The sequence below is a fragment of the Hakea prostrata genome, chromosome 2 (genome assembly GCF_041222555.1).
Source record: "Hakea prostrata isolate BN-2017 chromosome 2, UWA_Hpros_2, whole genome shotgun sequence".
Taxonomy (NCBI): Eukaryota; Viridiplantae; Streptophyta; class Magnoliopsida; order Proteales; family Proteaceae; genus Hakea; species Hakea prostrata.
Window position 1 is genome coordinate 6,726,349 of NC_142601.1, and position 26,184 is coordinate 6,752,532.

General features: G+C 37.7%; 1 protein-coding gene across 1 annotated transcript; it reads right to left on the reverse strand.

The window, feature by feature from the left end:
• Positions 1-8,180: 8,180 nt before the first annotated feature.
• On the reverse strand, positions 8,181-21,810 carry DCP2 (decapping 2). The gene is made up of 8 exons (XM_089144045.1): positions 21,579-21,810; positions 19,327-19,478; positions 16,431-16,558; positions 13,233-13,331; positions 10,934-11,086; positions 10,338-10,441; positions 10,179-10,246; positions 8,181-9,057 (listed from the first exon to the last, which is right to left on the reverse strand). Exons 1-8 carry the CDS (start codon positions 21,656-21,658, stop codon positions 8,867-8,869), a joined length of 975 nt encoding a protein of 324 aa, XP_089000171.1. The 5' UTR covers positions 21,659-21,810; the 3' UTR covers positions 8,181-8,866.
• Between the last annotated feature and the right edge of the window lie 4,374 nt (positions 21,811-26,184).

Genomic DNA, 26,184 nt, shown 5'->3' on the forward strand with positions numbered 1-26,184 from the left:
ACAAGCATTAATTTTAAACACCAATCTCCTTTGGGTGGTCTCAGTCACTCTCCCTCAACAAGAGACGTCTATTGGTTCTCCGCGGTTGTTGGGTAAAGTCCTGTCAAGCCATGGTTGGGGTATAGGTTTCCACTCTCTCACATCACCTTTTGGCATGAGATTTGGGGTGTTTCAAGGATAACTCTAGGCCCAATTGGAAGTCATACGGTCTCATACTACATATGGTCTGGATATCTCCCCTCATGCCTAGTGCTCTTTTGGTTCAATACATTCTCATCTATGAATGGTATCCTCAATGAAAGACATCTGTTGGATCACATTCCTTAACCCTGTGGTCATCCATATATAATGGACATGATGCTCTCTAAGTCCTCTCACGGGTTGGTTACCAATCTTGAGTACCCAGGAGCCCTTATCTATTATATGCAACCCTACCGCTCTATGATGACAGTGGGCCTGCTTGACACTCAAGACCCAGCCATTGACATCACGGGTCAACCAGTTTCAATACCCTTACTAGAAGGGTAGTAGCACTCATAAGGATACGTAGCCCAACACTTCTAGACACCTAGCATTCATGTACTTAGGTCTAAATGAAATTACATAAGGTCACTAGGGTAATGGGTGGACCCAAAATCCTTGCTGGTAAAAATAGAATAAGAGGGGTAATCTCATTCAATGTCATTCATTCTCATACATTCCCATATCATTCTCATATCGATAATATAAGATTCAAAAGGAAGAATAATACACAATCATATAATCTTACCTCACGTTCGTACAAAGTCACACACAAGCATATCATGATATATGTAACTAAAGCAATTTATATCATTAATAGAATTAAAATAGTAATACTTAAACATGTGAGACATGGTTAGTTTATTCATCACCTTTCAATTCGATTTCGTTCTCCATAGTCCCAAATTTCACACTCACGATTCAGTGATTATACTCAAAATAATCCTAATCATATAAGAGAATAGTATATATTAATTTGGGAATCAAAAGAGGTCCATATACATCGGCCTCAAACCCGCCGTTCTCAACCTAGTTTCGGCAAAAATCATTATTTCGCCTCCGGTTCAAAGTTGAATCGAAACGAAACTTCGGGAACGTCTAATTAACAGTAATAGGTTCCTAAAGGTATCACCAATTTGACCCAATTCTATCTCAATCAAGAAGCCCCAAATTTTGGTTCTCGCGAGTGCCCGCAGGCATCTTTGAGAATCAAAACGTGAAATCGTTTGCAACAATTCGCACAAACCACTCACAAATTAAAGGCATAAATAAAACTATTTACAAGCATTCATTACACCTAACATGCCCCAACTACCGAAATCTAGTATCTATTGCAAAAGAAACCCCACAACTTAGGTTTAAAGAAGGGGGTTAGAAGAGTTCTCACATTTTCCAATGATTCCACTATGATTTCGTGTCTCGGCGGGCCTCCGTGTGGGTGGGAATCAAAATTTCCTTGGTTTCTCCTCCTCTCCAAGCTTCAACCTCGCACTAGCATTATAAAATGCGTGTAAGAGTGAATAGAAGCTTAAAATAGGGTTTTAAAATACAAATTCTCAATTCTTCCCCGACATTGGAGGCGGGCAGTCGGTCCAGGGCGGTCGACAGATTCAGTCAATCGGTCCTTGGTTGACCCCTCAACCAAGGTCCGAATTGGTGGTTAATGGGTTGAAAGAAAGATCTTTCGATTATCTTCGTTTGGGTATATTTACCTCGTCATTTGGATTCTCTATCGTCAATCTATGGAAGTTCCAACATTGTTTATTAATACCGTTGTGATTGACCTTCTCTCTCCCCTTAAACCCTAGGATAGAGGTCGAGTCATCTCAAGGTTCATCCACTAGCATTAGGTCCACTTTCGAATCTTCGGGCTTGATTAGAATGGTCCAAAGTTGTTGCCGACTCGAGGCCTGGGTCCGCGGTCCTAAAATCACGGTTTAAGGGTTAGAAATTTGAGGGATTTCACAGATGGATTCTTAGCATGGGCCATTCTCTTCAATAATAACCTGTCAAGCACAAGAAATAGTCAACTGGAAATGATGCTTTGAAACTCATCAAAATGAACTTAGAACATTGCACACATTTTAAAAATGAAATTAGAACATTGCACAAATTTTAGAAATTAATCGCAATCCAAAGGACAACATACACATCCATTATGTACTACCCTATAAAATCCTGAGTTTACTTATAAATACTCCTAATTATTAATACAACATATAGATCCAAACATACATTAAGGGTGACAAAGGATATTGCCATTTTAAATACAGACAATGAAAAACAATACTCGAAAGGAAACAATACTTTAGCCAAAGCATCTACCACCAATCCTAACTCTTAAAAGTAGTGAGAAATCCTCCAACAATATTTACCCCATGTTAAGTGATAGCCATATTTAATAGAGTGATAGTTTAGCTCCTCAGTTCATCATTTTTGTAAAGATCAAGGTGAATGGAAAGTAAAGTTGGAAGAGGCCAAACAAAAAGTAAATAATATAGAAATAAAACTCATGAGTTCACTAGACTTCTTAAGAATCTAATATGATCATATTTTCTAGTCCACTAGACTAAAAGTGTTGAACTGCTTTAATCAACTTCCAGATAAGTATATAAATTCTAATCTTCCAGTTTACATTGACAATTAGGCCTAAACAGAATATTCTAATAACTGAATTATGATTCATGTTTCATTGTCACATTGGCTGATTCATTTTGGGGATGACTCCCTCAATAGATATTCCTCTCATTGAAAGGCCAATTATATAATGAGCAATACCCACCACTCAAAAGGTTATTTATGTTATCAAAAATTCAAGACTCATCTTCAACCACTCTTTTAGAAGCATTTACTTTAGGTAGTAGAAGAAAATCACTTCATGTCCAACTTATTGAAGGTTCTTTATGCAAGATTTGAATATCGAAAGAGTTGCTTTCTGGTTTCCTTTCGAAAGCGAAGAGAGACAAATATCTTTGACTCAATCAAGTATTCTAAGAACATTTTCCAATATAATATCTTATTTCTATAGTGAGTTCTTCCCCCCCCCCCCCCCTTTACTCTTTTTCCTTTTATTGTGATTATGCTTATATTCACCTCACCACATGTTTATCTAACAGCAAATTATAGGTTTCACAAGAGTGATAGTTTCTTATACAACAATATTCTCATATCAAGAAGTCAGGTTTTCAATATCTAACATATCTATACATCTACAAAATGCAAGCACCTATCTCATTTTACCTGAAACTACTCTATGAAGAACACTTAAGAAAATCCTGTAAGCCCAACAAAAGAAAAGCGCAACACCCTAAACCCATTTCTTCACACAAGAAAAAAAATCAGCATATACATTCCATTAAAAGAAATGGGAAGGTGAGACTACAAAACTAAGTTCTTCCTCAACATTCTTGCATTTTGTACTATTTCGAAAGCAAATCAAGCTCCAACACAAAAAAAACATGAAACTTACCTAAACTCGAAAATGCACACCTCCTTCAAGCAAAACTACTTCATTTTCGCTCTGCAATCAATCAAAAGACGGATTTAGAACCAAGATACCGGAAGAAATGGGAAGGTCATGCTCTTCAGAGAAGGAAGACAAAGGCACACCGGCTTTGGTTTGTCACAAAATGAATTCCTTCAATATCAACTTTGGGTATATACCAAGTGACGGTGTGCCATATGATACATAAAGGCCATTTGAGACGGAATCACTGTCGAACTCCCACATGGCACGCCCTGAGATTGTAAGACAATCACAGTAGCTCAGACGGACTAATCCTTCTAAGCTAAAAGTGCACTGTTTAAGATGGAGTCATTGTCGGACTCCCACACGGTGTGCCCTGAGATTGTAATACGATCACAATAGCTCAAACGGACTAGTACTTTTGAGATAAAGGCATGCCTTTTGAGACGGACTGATTGTCGGACTAACAGACGTGTGCCCTAAGATTGTAATACAATCACAATAGCTCACAAAGAGTAGTCCGTATGAGATAAAGGCGAGCCATTTGAGATGGATTGACTATCGGACTCCCATATGGTGTGCCCTGAATTTGCCAATACTTGAAACTAATTACTCCCCTTGATGTAACGGCCCGTCATGCTCACCGTTAGTGTACTAGGCTTACCTTCTGTGTTTAAAGGCATTCTGTTTGGTTAATGTACCAGAACATTCAACCATGTACCAAAACACTCAATAGTTTATTCTACCCATTGGGGGTTTGATTGCAATTCGTTTCTTTTATTTTCAATTAATGTTCAATTTGCATTTGAACCTAAAATTTTCAAACTAATCTAGTATGTATCAAATATATGTGTACCTGATTAAATAACTAAATAACTATAAGTATAGAACAATATAGACATGGGAATTAACAAGGATAGAATCTATTACATAGTATTTGAGTATCAACTTCCTCAATGAGTTGTTTGAACATATTAACAAATACAACTTCATAAGCATGTTGGCGACCGACAACATTATTGCAATACAAATGGATAATTTAAGTTTAACATCATCAATGCCATATGAAGTCCTTGATAAAGAGCAATAAACAATACATCCAGCTACGATGGTGAATCTGATCTATTCATCCTCAACATACACCTTTGACCCCTTCAATTTGAGTTTAACATCAATGCCATTTGAAGTCCTTGATGAAGAGCAATAACCAATATATCCAGCTGCAATAGTGAATCTAATCTACTCATCCTCAACATGCACCCTTGACCCCTTCATGATTCACCTATCTCCCAACCCATCCCACTACTTGTACTGCCAAAACCCATCCCACTGATGTGATTTCTATCCCGGACAGTGGTGGACCCTAGGAGGCACCTACTTCCTATATAATCCAACAACACATAGGTAAGAATAAATTTCAAATTAAAATAAATCATCAATACAAAAAGAGAGAATATATGCATTTACCTGAGTTGAACATTGATCGAAACCGTCACCAAGTTGTATTTAACTCTAGGAGGCACGTACGTGCTGTATAATCCAACAACACATAGGTAAGATTAATTATCAAATAAAAATAAATATTCAATACAAAAAGAGAATGCATGCATTTACCTAAGTTGACAACTTATTAGAACCCTTAAACATTAATAAGAAATTAGACTATGGCCAGCTTGCCTCAATGGAGCTCTGTCCTTCCATTAGCTTGACAGACCTATTCTTCTTTTTAATTTTTTCATGCTGAGTTGATCCTTTTTTTTGAAACTTTTTTGGTTTGAGCTGTAAAATTTTGTATGTTTTTCCATATTCTTCAAAGAGATGCTCAATAAGTTGCACATGAAGTAGATTTTCGAGCTCCTTGAGAATCCCATTTACATGATTATATAATATCTTATATCCAACTTCCGTTTCACAAGCTTGGTTAATAACTTTCAAAACTGTAGGAGTGATCATTCTATATCGCTGTAAACGACTTAATTGTCCATCTAGTTCAATATTTGCCCCTTCTCCTTTTGTCTTGTGAACTAGTGGCAATTCTCGGACTGCCCTCATCCATCTCATCAAATATATTTTCTCGGAATGCACTTAATTTGGAGGAAATCTAAGACTTTTAAGATATGAATACAAAGGATCCCAAGACTCTCAAATTTTTTACAACTACATGTTATGCTCTCATCAACTGTATTACGCAATATCTTGTATTCCTTTCCTATATAATGTCCATTCTCATTTTTCATCGAGATCACATATTCAACAAAAAAATTATTTCCATTCTCACTTTGATACCGTAAGCATTCATCAACCCATACTCCATAAATTTTTTAAAAATATAGTTGGAGTATATAACTTGTAAGCTTATTTCAACAACGGTATCCTTGCATGTCAATTCTCAAGAACCTCATTTCATGCATCAAATTATTTTTTCAATTCATTAGCACTTTTGGCATCCACAACATCATGAAAATGTCTCATAAACCTTAGAAGATCAAATTTGCATCCCAGACATTCTCTGAAATCAGCATTCACACTTTCAACCATTTGTGTGCTCCTCACACTTATTGTGAAACAATTTTCGTGTAACAACAAGTTCATTTTTGTCTTATTTTATATGTTCAATTTACCCAACCAGTGTTTTGAACCCCATAATATTTCTCTTAAATTCCTCCTAGTAAATTCAAATTCCTCAATTTCTTTATAACTCCAGATGCATTTTTGTAAAATATTGGAGAATTGTGACCCTTCATACATCAATATCTATTGTGTTACTTTACATTTTGCCAAAGGTGCCAAGTGCATAATGCATGGTGTGTCATAAGTAAAACTTCAGCTATTCTTTTGCCATTGTAGTATCCTGATCAGTAAAAATTGTCTTCAACTTCTTTTCACCATTAATTCTAAATAACATTTTAAATAACCATTTAAATGATTCCACTTTTTCATTATAAAGCAAATTAACTCCAAAGATAACTGCAATCCTATGATGGTTAAACCCCACAAACACAACCAATGGTCTATTTTCCCTGTTTGTGTATAAAGTAGTATAAAAAATAACTACATCACCAAAATTGACAATCACATTACATCTCTGGGTCAACCCAAAATATATTTGTCAACTTATTCTCACTGTCCATCTATACATAATGCACAAAAGCTTGGTTTAAGTTCCGTTGATTATTGAAATAAGGCATCAAACTTCCAGCATCACTATATGTGAAATCACGTCGAGCGTTTACTATTCAGATAATTTTGAAGATCTTTCTTGGTGAAGTCAAGATTTTCATTGCCCCCTGCTTGCAAACCCAACAAATTATATGTGAACCTTGTCCCCGTTCCAGTTCTCTCAAACAATTCTATTTAAGTAGTTGCTACTAGCTATTGCAAGTTGGGACTGTAATAAATGTAGAACTTCTTCTTTTTGAAGATCATAGTTGGGTTCATCAAAAAATTTATCAATTACTAATCACCCATCGTCATCTCTTACTACACTCATCCTTGCTAGATAGCCAATTCTAATATTTGGATGTTGTAGCCATACATCTACTTCTTTTTCTCTTGGATGTCATCTCTTACTACAATCATCCTTGCTAGATAATCAATTCTAATATTTGGACTTTGTAGCTTTACATTTACTTCTTTTTCTCTTCGATGTCCTTCTGTGCTACAAACATAACAAATTTTTTATGATGATACTCTTATCTACCGTGCTCCTATGCAAATAATGTCTCCTTATACTGAACCCACGAATACGCATATAGTTGTTATAAAAATCATAAATTTCTTCATATGACCAAAATTTCATATCAATTCGAGATGTCAAAGTCTCTTTATTATCATTCATCTCCACCAACATCGACAACTCACTAAAAAGACACATTAATAAAAGTTAGGTATGATAAGTAGTAAAAATTATTCGAAAACAACAAAGATCAAGCCAACAAACACTTTAAGACAACTTTTATCAGATTATGCAAGTCATAAGTCAGATCAAATTGGGAAGTTTAAGAAATGCAAACATTTATGTCATACATATTGTAAGCAATATGTCTTGAAAATTATTCAGTTCCCTAGGAAAAACCCCAAACCTACCCTAGAAAACTGGCATGAGTTCTCCAAATCTACTATTAAATACTAGAAATACTGCACTAAATTAAGACCAACACCTAAACTAGAAAGATTCAACCCAGAGAACCTCAACAAACAAAACGAAATACTGCTCTAGAATTAGTAATTTTCAACTTTCCTCATACAAGTAAGCATCAAAACCAAAAGTTTAGCACAAAAACTCATAAATTTCTACCGGTTCTCTATAATTGTTGTAGAGAAACACAAGCCCAGCATAAAAAAGCAAAGTTTTCTTAAGAACCCAAGTGAAGACATCATTCTCCAAGTCCCGCGAGCTTTTGATTAGAATAGAAGCATGACCAAACGTTGTTAACTCGTTACTTTGATTTTTATTTTTTTAAATAAGAGAAATAAAGAAAAACTATGTTTTCATGAATTATTGTTTAGTCTTATGCAACCAAAGTAACAAAGCTGGAACTTTTAATGATCTTATTCCATTTTCAAAGCATAACCTATTAACTCATCAGCTCACAAGCTCACAAGCTATGCCAAGTGATGATACATATTAGGGATAATTACTGTTGCCCCCCTGTAGTTTGCTTTTATTACTAATAAAACCCTATTTTTTACGAAATTACTGTTGCCCCCTTCCTTATAACGGTGTTAAGTTGCCGTTAAGTTTGAATATGTAATGTCTAATTTGCCCTTCATTAAAATTAAGGAATCAAAAGACGAAAGGTGTTTCTCTAAACCTCAATTTCCATTTAATTGGTAGCTGAAAGCCAAAAGCTACATGATAGATATAAGCCCATTACAAGATCCCCCAAAACTTCTATGAAAAATAACTAAAATTATTAATAAGCAATGAAGCACACAAGATACAACCTAAAGTTTTCTGTTCAAGTCCCACGGTTACATCAATACCCACTTGGATTGACAGGGTGTTAGAGTTCACTGGCACATAAACCAGTTCACCAAAACAAATAGTAATGCTCACCACAAAAATTCGGAAGCAAAGCTAAGATTAAACTTTCAGAAAGCCAAATTTAAAAAGTCGAGACTTTGGATGTTAACATATCTAAAGTTCTACCCTAACTAACAGGAAACTAATTATTACAAGAAACTCTCTGTACACAATCTACATTACTCTTCCAACACTGAGACACAATACACAGCTCGTGCTGTTCCTACTGGTGCCCAACCCTAAAGCCCATCATGGTGTTAGTATGTACTTGCAGCACGGCTGAAACTAACCAAGCTACATAAAAATCCACAACACTTTACACAGAAGGCTAAATCAGATCGTTAACATTCTAGTCACAGAGCAAACGCAGCTTCCATTGCTTTTAGGATTGAAGCATAATTAAACCTGAAACTTCTCAAGCTTTTTCCAGGACCCAAATCAGAGAGAGGAGTTTCAGGTCCAGCTTTGGTAGACTGGCTTTCTGTCACTGCTCCCACTGCTGTTCCTCCGGTGGAACCGTGCTTTGCTTTCCACACGCAAGTTACTAAACAGAGAAGCAATACACACAACAAAAAGGGTTATATAGCTAATAAAACTGCCTCAACCATATATAGATCAACAGTTCACTAAAAACTTTTCTGCTTTATTTTTTAATTGGATAAAAATCAATAAATCAACCAAAAGCATGAACAGCTTTTCCCCTTCCCCAACTTCAACATTACAGATCATCAACTCAAACAACACTACTTCATTAAAATCTATATAGTTAGTCACAAGATGAACAGTTGGGCATCTTAGCCCTCGTTGAAACTAGTCAATCCATCCACATTCCAAATGCAGTTTGGACCAGGTTGGACACTTCATAGGATGGAAGCACAGCCACTTCTAAACAGATGGCTTCCATCCTAAAACCATTTTATCTGATATTCAATTATCGATTCTAATTTTTCACCAAAGATACTTCAACAGGCGCATACAAGGGAATTATGAGCTCAAATCTCCTTGGGGCCTATCAATTCTTCTCCCCCCCCCCCCCCCCCACCAAAAAAGAGAGGGGGTAATCCAAACAAAGTCAACAAAATTCCAAAGTATTCCGAGTAATACAGATCATGAGGTTTTGATGTTCCACATGTTCAAAACAAAAAACCAGGATCCTCTATGGTTCCATCTGTTTTCCATGGAAGTAATTTTCTATTTTCGGAAAACCCATAGAAATAATTTCATGGTAACTGTTTTTGATAAAAAAAAATTATTTCACTGATTAAGAACTTGGCAAATTGCTTAATGGAGACCTAACAGCTGCAAAATTGCAGGTCTGAGTCAGGAAACAGTCTCTCATTGAAGTGCAGGTTAAGTCTGTGTATATTATGATGCTCCACAAACCCTGCACTTTGCTGGAGCCACAGGTTCTAGGCATACCCATCTTATAGGAATAAGAAGACTAGAAATTATTTCATCAAATCTTACATGAAGTATCAAAAAATTTACACTCGAATTGTTTCTCAATTTCCCACCCAAGTGTACTTCCTTGCCATGTGCAATTAGGAATGACAAATGGCAGCAAAATAAGAATGGATTTTGCAGGAATTTCTTTATGCCAAAACAAAAGGAAGACCACAGGCTAGCTATATACAAAAATTTTTATTATACAAGAGGCAGAAATACCTTTGCTAGGAGTATCATATTTCTGAGCTGCGGGGGCCTGGTTCTTCGCAATCCATGCTTTAAGATTGCTGCATGAAGTAGTTGAATCCTATTAAAATCTGTCAAAAAGGACAATAATACACGTGATGTCACTGAATTTAGACAATATAATATACTCACGCCAAGAATGGAGAAACCATGTAAAGCTTCACGCCATTTTTTCCACGAGATATTACATCATTGCCTGCTGGATGAAGTTCATCAATTCGATGCCATGAGATCTCCTGCAAATGATAAATAAGCCATGTAAAGGTCTCACAGAATAATCACCTGAAAACCTTAGCCAGCTGAAAAATAGGATATTATATCCAACAAATAAACCATATTCTATTTGCATCTAATTCCTGGGAATCAAACTACCAGAAGTTTCATATGTGAGCAGCAATATAAGTAGACTAGTAGCAAAGCATACAAGACACCAGAAGAAAGATCTGCGCAACTAATTAAATTCCACCATTTTTTGCTAATCACCACCGCAGATTCCATGACCAACATAAATTATCCATTTTCTCGTTAAAAAAGAGTAACATAGAGAAGATACCTTAAGCTCTTCTAAATAACAAGGTCTAGTTACACTCAAGTAAAAGGCGATTTACACAGTAATCTACTGTCCTACACAATTTAGCAATATTTAAAGATAAAACCAATGAAACATTTTCTGCGAAAAATAAAGGTTTCTATTGGAAGTAAAGGTATTCAGAGACTGAAGATCATACACTGATCTCCTTCTTAGTCATGGGAGCAAAGACAGTATCATCCTTCACGCCAGCAATTATGTAGAGCCGCACCCTTTGCTGTCCTATTGTAACCTCTATATAGTCATCTAATTTCAAAAGTTTTGAGACATCAAAACCTGTTTCCTCCAGGACCTGCATTCACCAAATCATTAAAAAGAGAGCAAAAAAATGTCACAAAAGACAGATGGGAGCATACTCATCTACCCTTTGAGAAGTTACAGATAATGACAAATTTTGAAGGGTGGACAATCATGGAAGAGTATTTTCAGAGTAGCTTTAGCATAGGTTACAGAACAAATTAAATTTCACAATGTAATAACTACATATACACTACAACTACAACTTAGCATCAAGAAAATATATGAAAAGCCACTCGGAATTAAAGATTGTAGGCCTGTACATGAGACTAACTTGGATGATATCATGGTTCAAGTGTTGGGATCAGATGGGCTGTCCACACAATCCAGATTGGGCTTTGATGCAGATCCGACAGCAAAAAGCACTTCTTCAAAGACATAGGGTAGGTACATGTAGGGGTTGGGCCTTTATTGGATGGGTTTACCTCGTAACCAACCAACTCCATGGACCTCAAACAAGTGTACATGGATTGAGTACGAAAATTTCCCATACTTTTAAGTTTGTTTTTAGGTTAGTTAATCTTTAGGTCTTACTTAAGTCCCCCAATGTTAGTTGGTAGGAGAAGCCCGTTGGTTCAAGTTGTTTTAATTTTGGGTCCAATCTAAGTTAGGGCAAAACTGTCTTTTCCTTTAAACCAATACTATTCAGGGCTTTTAGTAGTACTCCACGTGACAGAAGTTAATTTAATTTTTCTAAAGTTCCTTTTGAAAGTCCAAGTCTGTTTTGGTCAGAAGTAGGTCGTTAGGGATTAGGTAGAGTTGGTTTGGGAATCTAAGAAGCCCATGCAAGTTTCGTTTCTAATTTTTTTCAGTCCAAAAAGGACTCTCATTGTGGGGCTGTTTAGCCATTATGAAATCCTCATCATGGGAATATAAAGCTAGTTTTGGTTCTTGAGAAAATATTGACTTTTTTTAGGTTATTTGCTATGGGCATCTCTTGGAGAGGTTGAACCATCTAGTCGGACTCGGCTATCAGGTCTAGAACCTCTTACAGCTTCTGGGCAGTGTACTTCGTTGGCCAGACAAGTGCTCCACAAGGGAGCCCTTAGGCAGGCAATAATGCCAATGTGTAGGACCTTTTCTTCCCAAGTGTAATTTTATTTTCCTTCTCCTTCTCCTCCTCTCCCCCCCCCCCTTTCTTTATTTTCTGTTGGTATCCATCGAACATGCAACCTATCTACCCCAAGCTATGGAAACCCTACTATCCCCTTAAGGAGAAGCCTAACTTTGATAATCACCTTACCCCTAGACTGACCTAATCTTGGTTGACCTTTCCTATTGTTCCAGACCCTAAAACTGCAATATACATGCAACTCTTGGTTCCTCAGGATTCAGCCACCAGGATTCTTCTCTTTCATAGGGAACCATTCTCTTATTCCCCTAATAGACCCCTGGTTGACCCTAGTTACAATCTCCAACTCCCCCTCCAGCACCTTTGTCTTTGGTTCCCAAAATTGGTTCAACCAACTCCTGAATTTCAGGAGTCATCCAAACCCCTTCCAGATTTACATCAGCCCTAGGGATGTACCTTATGAGCCCTATCCTTAAAAGTCACTCCCTAAAGAACCCCCCCCCAAAAAAAAAAAAACCAAAAATAAATAATAATAATAAAATAGAAAATAAAAAAAGCCGAAACCTTTCAAAGTAAATCCAACAACGCTGAACAAATTTGGCCAGAATTGGTTCTTTTTTAGTGATCCTGAACTGTTTGTGCATTGCTTGGGCTGCCCATACCATGGCCACATTAGGCTCCGCTGTCCCCACTGGCCAAGTTAAGTCAGTATCCTGAGTTTTAAACATTAAATTAAGACAGGCTGAAAAAAAGTACCCACTCCTCATGGTAGCACTCCATCTTTGAAACCAACTAAATACACTTGACACAAATGTTGGGATGGATGAAGGTCTAGATAATGAAAGCTTGAAAATCAAACCAATTAACCTAATCACAATGATTTTGGTTAATAGATTCCAAAAGTCTAGTATTGAATATTTATAAGGGAAGAAGGGTTCAACGTCCTCTCAAATTTGAACATTGCATGTAAAATAAAAAGAACTCCATCAATCCGTCAAGTACACAACACTGAAAATTACAAAGAACAGAAGAAAGCAGGACAGAAAATATAAGAAAAGAAGATTATTACTTCTCGAGCGGCACATGTGTGGTCTTCTTCATCTTTGTTCTTCTTCCCACGGGGAAAGCTCCAGCTTGATCCAGCTTTCCATCCCTTCACCAGCAAACACTGCAAAAGGCAGAAAACTCCCATGAATAACAGGGTGACACTATTCAAGGACAGGATAGATCGTCTGGATGGCTTTTCTACTCATTTTAAAATGTCCAAAATCTGTGACTTAACAGTACTTAAACTGAAGATTCTTTGCAAAAATCTCCCATGAATACCTGTTCAAATTTCAAATTTAGGACAGAGCACTTGAAGGTTTCTTCGAAAAAAGAGAGATATGTTTGGATGATCACATGCATGCCAACAACTTATTTTAATGGTTTCCGCTTAAAAACTAGTACTTGGAAGCAAAATTGGAAGGATGCCAGATAAGGGCCATAAGGCTCACATGAGATTTTCTACCGCTCACAAAGACAGTGAGAAACAAATACATGGGATAGTTACTAATACAGTTGGCATTCCACACGATGAAGTTCATTTCCATATTATCTCCCTAAAAAATAAGCATTGAAAAGGAAGATGACTCATTGAAAAGAAAGGGTACTAAAAAAAATCTTTACATTGATCAAACCCAAACCATGGTTATTGGCAAATTGATTGATTCTTACTGAAACCAGCAATCAACGAAGGCTGATTACAATTTCTGCCAGTTTAGTACAAAAAATAAGTTTACCAGTCCAAAAGCTACAATAATCCCTGTTAATAACTAAAATAGTCATTCTACCCTGACCAGTCCGACCAACGGGTTCAATACAGTTGTCTCGACTCTCGACCATAGTGTTAATGGACGGTCCGACCATCGTGTCAAGAGTACCCGATCAGGATAAACTTCTATCATCTGCCAACTTCCTAGAAAGTATAAGTCAGGTAAAAGACTCTTTCTATAGTTACTTTCCTAACACAACTCTTCTTAGAGTTATATTCGGAGTCTAACTCTGATATCTAAAGCTATATAAGCACCTCAGGCAGGCTTTATGTAGTAAGTATTCATACTCTGTGTGATCAATTACTTGAATTCCCTATTGAGTAGTTGAAATCATATCATTGGTACTGACTTGCTCGTCGGAGACGGTAATCGACCACACAAGGTCGAGCACGTATTTTGCAGGTTCGTAACAGGGAAGGACGAGCGAGATTCCGTATCAACAATCCCCATCCAGATTTTTCTTCTAAGCGTCAAACAAGGAAAGGAAAAATGTGTGATAGTTGATTTATTTTTTTATTTCCTTTTTTTCTTTTTTTGTGTGGGGGGAAGGGGGGGTGGACTCACTGCTTTGCCCAAATCCACAAGCTTCTTGCCACAAAAACTTCCAATATCTAAGATCTAAAGAGATATGTCCACCATCTCTCTGATCCAATTTTCCTTTGAAAACTATGGTTCATGATTGGGTTCTATGGACCTTGAGCTTTTTCAAATTTTGGTTTATTAATGTAAAGGGCCTTTTATATAAGCCCAAAGTCTGGGTTTGACGGGGAATACATGAAAATAAGCATAGAGAGAAGGTTGTGTAGCTCTTTCACTAACTAAACTAGAAAGTGTCCTTTTAAGTTAAATGGTTTGTGTCAATCGAAGTGGGGCAGGTGTCGGCACAATGACCGGAGGACCACAATTGCCCCCCTCCCCCCTGGGGGGACTCTGCTTGTGCGGAAACCTCCAGCACCAGGTTGCCTTTTGTGTCTGTCAAAATTAGTTTAAACTAACTAAAAAGACAAAAGTCATGAGTGGAAACAATTACAGGTTTTCAGCTAATGGATTTGATTCTTTTTGTCAACAGCCTTGCATAATTTTCTCTTACCCCTTCCTATTTGGAAAAGGAATTCTTCTTAGTCAAGTTTGAAGTGTCAACATCAGATAAGTTAGTATAAACTTATTAAAAGTCACTAGTGGAAACAATTACTTTCTTTTTTAAAGTCTTTATGCATGTAACACAACAACCTCCATCCCCAAACCCCCCCCCCCCCCCAAAAAAAAAAAAAAAAAAAAAAAAAGAGAGAGATTGGGAGTAACTTTGACTGATTGATTGATCTACTTGCTTTGGCAACAGCTGGCCGGATTTTCTCCCCCTCCTCCCGATTTGGGATCCCCGCGAAGCTGAAAATCCCCTTTCCCATGCAGGAGAGAAAAAAAGGGAGGTGGCAGTTGGAATTTCTCTTCCTTCTGTTGTTATCTTTTTGGGAGTAACTTTGACTGATTGATTGATCTACTTGCTTTGGCAACAGCTGGCCGGATTTTCTCCCCCTCCTGATTTGGGATCCCCGTGAAGCTGAAAATCCCCTTCACCATGCAGGAGAGAAAAAAAGGGAGGTGGCTAATTTCTCTTCCTTCTGTTGTTATCTTTTTGACTAAATTTCTCTCCTAATTCATGATACTATTCTATAACAGTCCTCAGGAAGTAGCCAGTTTTAGTAATCCTCATTTTGATGAGGCTCAATTTCAACATTCAACATTCCAAACTGCTGAGGATCACTTGGCCTTTATGTTAATCAGGCTAGCCATTTCATCTTTTTATTGAGCTCATTCAATTTTTTAGTCATCAGCCAATATGGATAAACATCCTCGGAATAAGACTTTTATATCTCTACATCCACCTCAACTTTTTCAAGGATTTAAATCCCACCAAATATGCAGAGCATTCAACTCCAATGAACATCAGGTTTACCTATCATTGATAAAATCTAAACTGCCAGGTTAAGTTACTTCTGGAAATAACCTATACAGCATAGATGGGAAGACCCTAAAGTCACAGCAGTTAGGAAACCAACCACCGAAACAGATACTAATCAAAAGATGATGGAAGTTTCCCAGTCAAAGATTCTATTACTCAAGGTCAGGGAGAGAATTGAGCAACATTTGTCCAGAGAAGACTTAAGTGGCATGATGCAATGAATTGAGCAACTCACTCTAACTCTTAAAACAGGATTGGCTCATGATTAATATATTTAATTTTTCACCATGGAGATGCATATCTAAGATCCTTAATATCAAAATATTTGCAGATCTAGGGGTGAAAAGCAAAATAATTATTGAGCATGGAGCATTGAAGTAATTGATAGAGAATAAAAAAAACTCCTGTATATGGAACACAGAAGATATATTGCTTGTTCCAGAGGATAAAAAAGGCCTATTGTCCAATTGGGTTCATTCATAAATGATCTTACCCTTTCATAACACTCATCCAAAATGATGGCTCCAGTCACCGGAACTCGGACCTTGTAAGAAGTGAAATCTTTATATATATCATCTATATGCGCATTATATGGTCTCAAAGCAGCACAACTATTAAACACTATGACGAGTTAAGGAAAAAAAGTAGTAATGGACAAAGAATGTAATATTTCCCAAAGAAAAGTTAATATAAGCATTTAAAAAAATGAAATAAAGTGGACAGAATCCCATAATATAATTTGAAACAGAAAGCAAAATGCTTCTTTAAAATAACTGAATGCCAAATTGTTCCACCCATTGATTATCAGATAGTCCAGCGATGATGCAATAAACAACAAAGATTGCACTAGTAACGTAACCAAAAATTTCACTCCAGCTGTAACATTTGTTCAGTGGCTTCGAGAGGTTTTCAGTATGATCTTCATCACCATATTACTGCCTTTATTTTCTTCGACATGGAGATCATCCAGTAGCAGTTGTCAAAATGATTCAATCAATCAAACTTGACCATCCATTGACCATCAATAGTTGAAAGCCATCAAATGGTCTCAACCACTCATCAGACAATGGGCCCTCTATGATTCGTAAATATGACCCCCCCCCCAATACAATGGTTAATTTCACACTGTACAATGATATGCTTTTCAAGTTTGTCAGCAAGCCTATACGTAAGAACCATGTAACAGCCTGACTGTAAATTGTAATGCAGTGCCTGTCTTAGACAATGTCCACTGTGGGAGAACCTCAATGCAACTTGTGTTGTTAAAATAAAGATATTTGATCCAGGATGCCAAACCTACAACTGAACTGTCATGTACCAGGTAAATGCTACGATTGGAAGCTTATGAAATAAATAGACTTAAGGATCAGCACATGTATTAGAAAATGTTCTCCATGAACAGAACATTTGCTCAATATCCAATATTTATCTGCCTCAGGAAAGAATACCTGAGCCATGATTCTAACTTAACTGTTCCATATACACACGGAACAAGTAAAGGAAATGAAACCACCATTTCATTGGTCTTAACAATTAGAATTAGCAGGAATCCTATCTGGAATGCAACTTACTGCAATTCAGCAAGAAAATTCCCAGAAAATAATCCCAAAGATGGATTTCAAATCAGACGATCAGATTTTTGCAATCAAGTTCAATCTTTCGTAATAGAAACTTAATGAAACCCATAATTCATTTCCTTTAAGGGACAGATGTGGATGTGTTAACCCATTCTTCATTTAAGAGACAACCAATAGGTTTGCACAACACGAACTCGTCCTGCTAATGTGGAGAAGCTTTATTGTGAGTCAACAATTGCATGCTAACACCTACCCTGATGCATCATCTTTTAGTTCATGTGGCAAAACTAATGTTTAACAGGCTAATGAACCAAGAGAATAATGAAGCCTCAATTCAGTGAGGCAAGTTAACCAAGATCAGCAAAACCAACTCAATGGGACAAGAAGTTAGGTTCTAGGGTAAATGAGGTGATTTCAAAAGGATCCCCTACATTGAACGCTTAACAGGTCGGTAATGGGATGGGATTATGGGATTAGGTAAATAGGAATAAAGGGCAGAAATGAGCTGGATTAAAGTTAAGGTTAACAACCAATTGGGTTTTCCTGATATGGAATGAAAATGGAGTAAACTTTCAGCATTCGGGTTTTAGGGTATTTAGATTTCAAGCTTAAGTGAAACTTGGATTGAATGTAGGGGTTACCGTTACAGGGTAGGAGATGTCCTCTAAATTTGGTTAGGTTTGGATGGATAGTTTAGGAAACTGAGGTTTCTTGATCATAGGATTCAAGATGTTGAATTTTTTAAGCAATTGCTGGTTTTAGGGTTTAGGATGGTGATAATTGGCTGTAACTTGGTTTGGAGGCAGGGAATGGTATATACAGATGATGGCGCAAGTAGGGACTGATATGGTGACTAGAGTGCTGTATATCTGACTTAGAATTTTGGCTCTCTTAGAGGGACCGAAAATTCAAGAAAATATAAAGGGAACGGGAAAAGTAGGGAGAGCCAAAGGGGTGCCGTCCGCAAGCTTACCTTGATAGAAAGGTCATGTGTTCAAGTGTAGAGGATGGAATGTTAAGTGTAGTTTGAATCCCCATCCACAGCCAGATCTTGGATATTACTCACCAAGAACTTGATTGAAAAAATACCAAGGATCCAGGCCTTCGGATGTTACCAAAAAACCAGTCAATCTAGGACGAATCAGACAAACTCCTAAAGAGAAGGAGCAAAAGCTGATAGCAATATTCAATCATCACGCATAGTCTTTCGATCGATGCAGGGTTTCCATAGGTGGGTAATCAACCTTACATTTTGATTCCTCTTCACAATAGGACTTAACTAACTGCTAGACTTAGGACTAGAACTCCTTTACACTTAGGATTTGGAAACTTAAAACGAAAATAGGCACACAAAATCACAAAGGCCTTAACAAGCTATTAAAAGAAAGAAAAATTAAAAGACTATTCTGCCCTATAGCTTAAATAGGACCAACTAGTAATCTAAATTGAACCAGAATGGAACCATTTGTTTCAATTGAGTTAACTGAAAGACACCAAATAAACAATGTATGTGGAATTTCACAGTCAACTATGTACCCATGCTTTAGGTCCATTAAGTCGGCCGATTACAACAAAACCCATTTTATGAAGGCCAAACCTGTATCAACCCTAGGTTGTTTCCCAAGAAAAAAAAAGGCTCTAGATCTGCAGCAGAATTGTTTTACAAAACTAGGTACAACACCAACAGGTAAAAGAAAAGCTAATCTTAGCTTGACCACAAGGAAACAGATCAGCATTCACATTATCACGAGAACAATATCAACTGGAAAACCCCAACATACTGAATTACAAAGATAAAATTGTATAGGATACTCAAGGAAGCAAATTCTTTCAGAGTAAGTGACTTCAAGGATGGGTTTTGCTCCACCGAATTGTCCTCATAGAACCAATGCGCATGCTCAATGAGAAATAAAATCCTCTCAAATGACTCCAGGTCTTCTTTGGGAACATTTAAGATGAATCGACTGCACATGAAGAAGTGTTAGAGCTTATAAAAAACCAATCATAGAAGGAAAACCAACAAACATTAGGTGTAACCATAGTACGTAATACATAATCATGCATTGAAGCTGCAGAATAAGCCTTTATAAATAAGGTCACAGACGAGAAAAGGCACTGTTATTTAACAGGAGATCAACAAGGTTGGCTGGTCGATCCGGCCCAAGCCTAGCACAGGGATAATAAGATAGGACAGCAGGGCCTAGACATAAGCACAATCAGGGCACAGCTTGTCACCAGATGACATCTCTTCAAGTGAGTGAACTAAGCCCTAGCAGGGCAGTTTCAAATAGGACTGGCTGTCTATCAGACCTAAACTAAGCACAAGGCACAAGATAGGGCAGGCCCAATCTAAGCACGACACAGCCCAGACAAAAGGCTCTCCCATGCTGGAAGGGATTTATAATTTGATTTTGTTCTCCAACTCCAAATTAATAAAAAGTGAGTGTTTGCAGTTATCGGATCACAGACAAAAAAACAGCAGAAAGGAACACAGGTAATTCATTCAAGCATTTGTGTGTACCATCCAAACCATTTGGTCCAACACAATATGATAACTATACCATGAAGTATAATAATTTTAACTCAAATAGTATGGCTCAGGGGAGATCTGCATTTATGTCCATCTTTTCACTCGGATAAATAGGCAAAGGTATATGCTCATTCTATGATGTTGTTTTCTGGTGATTAAGAAGGAGAAGACTATCCATTTTTTGGGTTAGAAAAACTAGGATTATGTATGAAAAGACTCTTCTATCTCTCACTTTAAGTGATATCCATAAAAGATGAGCAGGTCCAAAAGAAAACATGAGGGCAATTTGAGTGCTTTGCCGGAGGGGCATCTAGGTGACTGACCCAAATCATATGACCTAAAAAACAGGATGCATTGACTACAAATTCATAATTGCATTCTTTTGTCCCAATGGATGTGTTATTGATGAATCCGTAGATTTCAAATCTAGCTTTTTGCAATCATCTACTACTATTGTGCATAATGTCCATATATGCATACGCACTTGGCAGATCCATGTTGGCAGATTCTCATTATCCCTGCGATCAAAGTGTCAACTGAATCAAACTACTATATGCAGTATTCACACCCAATAACTACTCGAACCCCTTGTTCCAGAAGAAATTGCAAGCCATGGAATCTCCTCAAGCCTGTGGTTCGCTGGAGTACCGGAAAACAAGCAATTCCAGAAGCCTTCAAGACAAATTTGGTTCTAGTAGCAGGATCAGATGTCCTATTACCTGCCAAATGGGACATAATGATATCCTACTTAAAGGATCAGATTTATTTCTTCTTGCAGAATTGGGAGCATATTGTTCTTTCTCTTCAGTACGCCGCTTTTGGTGACACATTGTAGAATACATCCTTCTATAAATGCAATTTTACCTCACGCATTAAAATTAGGTTTAAAGATAAGAAGATAGAGAAACCTATCTTACCAAATGAAATTTGAGCCTAGTATAGAAAAATCTGTGAATCAACACCCCTGTGAGCTTCAAAATATACTTCTCGGTCCCCAAATATTCAAAAAGTATACAGTAATGCGTATGAATTCCTGCTGAAAGTTAGTCAACCCAAAGTATTTCCCACCAACAGCCGTAGACAATCAACCCGATTAAAATTTGCGTTTCCACGGATGGAGTGAAAAGAGAAAAGAAAATAAAATATGTACGTAAAGATATCGATAGTAGGAAGGCTACGATGTTGAAGAATGTTTTCAACATTTCAGAAGACCAGAAATTTAGTGGGGGTGATTCCCTGCCTTCCAATAGTTTCCCATGTTTAAATTCCTAATGAAGCCCCTAAACCCAACGCCAACAAAAACGAACCTCGCATCAATATACCTAATTATCAAAATCACGTAAACCCTAACAATAGCTTCGAACGTAACAGCAGCGAAATTCGGCAGCATAAAATTGTCAAGAGATATAATCGATATAATCTTGGGAATCTAAAAGTAGGGCAAGTTAAACCAACAACAGAAAATAGAAAAAACAAGAAATAAGCTGACGAATCGGAACCAGAATGAAGAATTCAAATAATTAAAGGATCATACCTGCAAAGATCGTCAAGAAGCTCCTGAGAAGGAAGACCGTTTTTTAAGGAAGCGCTTGAAGAACGATGTAAACCTGTCATGACTTCCGAACTGTAGGTAAAGATCGAATTCAAGTTTCCTACCCTGATTTAAGTTCTACACTTCCACAGTTCAAATTTTGCGGAAGAGAAAGAACATAATCGCCGATCGTCGACAGACGATCATAATTTAATTTTCCCAGATTGGGAACCACTGTCACTGTAAGCACTCTACCAAACAGCCATTTTAATAGAGTTCTGGAAATATCCGGGTGATGGGGGCGGAATATCCGTATCGGAGCTGGTCTACACCCTTTGGGATCAATCGGCCGAATCAGATACAAACTGCCCCAAACTGATTTTCTCCATTGTACAAAGTGTCGACGATATATAGCACTGTCGCTGGGGGAGTTGTGACACAACATATACCAAATGTTGACTATATATATATAGCCGAAAAATTGGCAATATATCCTGAAAAAGTCGATTTTTCAGCAATATATCGCCAAATTCACCATATTTAACATAATTCATTCGGCTTCCACCGATTTTTCATTCGATTTTTGCCAAAGTGACGTAAGACCTCTACAGACTCCGGGGACACTGCTCCCACACCCTCTTCGGGGTGGCCTCCCCGGAACCCCATCTGCTCATTGGGGAATGGGACCATATGTCCGTCGGCAACAGAATGTGAAGCATGAGTCATACTCAACATAATTGCATAATGAATTGTAGACTTTAATACTTCTCTTCACCAGTTGTGTATTTGTGTTCCCTTTGCATGTTTACATTAGTTTATATGAGTTTTCCAAACTTCCAGTTTTGCCTGCATATAGCCTGGCATGTGCCAATCAGAAACTTTAGATTAAGTGATGTTTTATGCCAAAATAATGCTCCCAATGTGTTTATTGGCTTCAAATTAGGCTACACAACAAAATTCAAACCAAAACGACCATAAATACCCCCGAAACCAGGAGTCGAATTTTCATCAACACCCCTGCCAAAAGTCGCCTACATGTCGGCAAAATGTCGTCGTGTTAGTGGTGTCACCACCACTAATACAAGGAACATTGTCCGACATTTTGGACCTTGGTTTTCTCCAACCCAACATGAGGTGGAAGTCTCTTAGTCTAGCGAAAAAAGAATGTGTAAGAGCCAATGGAGGGTTAGTAGAATGGTTGAGAACCTCACTTGTCAATGGAAAGGGGATGAGTTCATCCCTTGTCAATGGCATATGTAATATTCCCGTCCCCAATTTCCCTATATATAAAAAGCGCCTTTGTTCTAAAAAAAAAGGAAAAAAAAGAACATATATTCCCAATAATGGTCTAGGTTTGATTTGATTTGCGAACTAGAAGATAAAGGTTCAGGTGAATTTGTACCCCCAGTTTTTCTACCTAATTAATGATCTGAACCGATTTTTCATCTTGGGTGTTCCCATGGGCTCACTTGCTACTTGGGCTTGGAATAAGAATTAGACTTCATTTGTTTGTAAGAAAAAAAAGGGTTAAAAAAAAATATAAAGGTGAGACTAGGGCCAAGTTGGGCAGGGCTTTTGCAATCCCAAGTCCACCCCTATATATTCTAATATAATCTCATTCCTGCCCTAACCCTAATTTAGGGCCAAAGATTATTGTCCCTGGCCCTAAGCCCTATAGGGCCAACCCAAGCTCATTCCCGCCTTGATTGGCCCTATCTCTGGCCTTGTCCCTAGTGCTGGCCCAGACTGTGAAATCCCCCGGATTTCTACCCCTTTAACCCGTGGCTTCAATCGAGAAAATCGGGCCTCGAGTTGATGACAAATGCGAGCCATTCAAGTGGAGCCCGAAGGGTTGGAAATGGAACCAATGTTAGTGGATGACCCTTGTGATGACTCATCAACTCTCCTAAAGTTTAATTGAAGAGAGAAGATTAATCATGATGGTGTAAAAAGGGTGATCTTGGAACGTTTGTAGATCGACGATGGAGAATCCGATTGATGCAAATAAGATATCAAATCGAAGATCGTCGAAAGACCTTTCCAACAAGCCAAAAATCACCAAAATCGGAGTCCATTTGAGGGGTCAACTTGGGACCGGTTGAACGGCCGGTCGACCGCGCCAACCCCCAGGCCATTTTCCAGCTCCGGGGCAGAATCGGGTTTTTCATGTTTAAAACCCTATTTTGAGTTTCTAACCTCTCATACTCGCATTTTATATTGCTAGTACGAGGCTGAGGCTCAAGGAGGAGGATAAACCAAGGGAGAGGAAGGTTTCTAACCATTTGGACGCGTGCTAACACCCGGATCATTGCGAAAACGTTAGGAAAGATAAGAATCATCAAACCCTCTTCTTTAAGCTTAGTTTTTGGAGTAGTTCTTCGCAATAAATGATAGATTTGAGTAGTTGTTGCTTGATAGGTGTTTTGAATGCTTGCAAATAGTTTCATTTATGTTTCCCTTTGGTTTGTGAGTGATTTGTGCGAGTCGTTGCAAACGATTTTGCATTTTGGCTTTCAGACCCAGCCGAGAGCACTTGCGAGAGCCCAAAATTGGGGCTTTTTGATTGAGATGGAATTAGATCAAATTGAAGGCATACTTAGGACCCTATTGCTGTCAATTAGACATTCCCAATGTTTTGTTTCGATTCGACTTCGAATCGATGGTGAAATTTGATTTTCACCGAAACTAGGTTGAGAAAGGTGGGTTCGAAACTAGTTGGCAGATTAGGCTTTTGTTGGGTGATTTTGGGAACCTTATTAAAACCCAATTGACTTCTAATTTATGTCTAATGATCCTCTTATATGATTAGGTTTATTTTGATTATAATCACCAACTCGTTAGTGTGACTTTGTGGAACTTTGGAGAGCTTATGCTAACTAAAAAGGTGAGGAATATACTCAACCTTATCTTGCATGTTTAATTATGTAATTAAATTTCATTATTGATATATTGCCTTGTTTTAATATTTATTATCTTGTGATTTTGTGTGGGACTTTGCACGAATGAAAGGTAAGCAAATATATTTGCTTCTATTTTCAATATTCTTTGAAAACAATATGAGAATGTATGAGATGGATGAGGTTGAATGGATTGAGTGTTTTCTTTTATTTTCAAATTCTAAATCATTAATATGAAGATATATGGATGATGTTGAATTAAATTATTCTTTTTATTTTATGTTTCAAACTAGGGTTGTGGATTCGCCCATTACCTTAGTGAACTTACATGAGTATGCATCTAGACTTAAGTACATGAATGCTAAGTGTCTAGAAGTGTTTGGCTAGGTAACCTCATGAGTACTACTACCCTTCCGGCAGGGGTATTGAAGCCGGTTAACCCGTGATGTTAGTGGCTGGGTCCTGAGTGTCAAGCAGACCCACTATCATCATAGAGAGGTAGGGTTGCATATAATAGATAAGGGCTCCTGGGCGCTCAAGACCAGTGAAATGATCCGTGAGAGGACATGGAGAGCATCATGTCCATTATATGTGGACGACCACTGGGTTAAGGAATGGGATCCAACAGATGCCTCCCGTTGAGGATTCCATTCATAAGTGGAAATGTATTGAACCAAAAGGGCACTAGGCATGAGGGGAGATATCCGGACCATATGTAGTACGAGACTGTATGACTTTGCACTGGGCTAAGATTATCCTTGACACGCGCCAATCTCATACCAAACGGTGATGTGAGAGAGTGGTGACCTATACCCTAACCATGGCTTGACAGGACTTTACCCAACAACCGCAGAGAACTCAATAGACGTCTCTTGTTGAGGGAGAGTGACTGAGACCGCCCAAAGGAGATTGGTGTACAAACTTAATGTGTGTCTACCATAGAGACTTCATGATAGAGTTAGGAGCATAATATCATAATCATTCATACATCATATCACTATCATTAATTACATTATCGATACTCAAACTATATGTGTGGTGTGGGATCTTGTGTACGAATGCACGATATGATGTGGAATCTTGTGGACGAATGTATGATAAGATGTTGAGCTGACCTCATTGAGTTCTGTTGAACTCATTCCTTTTTGTATCTTTGTTTCTATTAGAATATTCTGCAGGTTATGAGAACTCCTTCCAAGTGGAGGATTCAGTCATTCCGACGTGTTTTCTTGAAGGAGTGACTGAAGAAGATGTAGACTTGCATGGAGCTTCATGCCTGTGCAAAGACTATTCTTATGAGGTTGGATTCCATTAGGGAATCAGTTTAGTTTAATTTCCGCTGCAACAAACTATGTTTCATTCAAACTCTGATGTCCATTTTGATTAACTTTAGATAATAGATGACTGCAACCTTTTGATCAATCAAGTTTGATAACTTTATACTTGAACTTGGTTTATTCTTGTCCTTTTAATTATGCTATATCTTGTGTTGTATGGAATTGTCACTGAACCTAGGTCCTGCGGTGTATCACCCCCACGGGTATTCGGGTATGGCCGGATCTGGCTGGGTGGGGTGTGACACAGACCCTCATTGACCCTATACTTGGCCCTGACCCTGATTGGCCATATCATTGTCCATATCCCTACTTCATTGAGATCAAGCAATATGGACAAATTTTGGATTAGGATTAGGGCCAGAATTAGGGTCAACA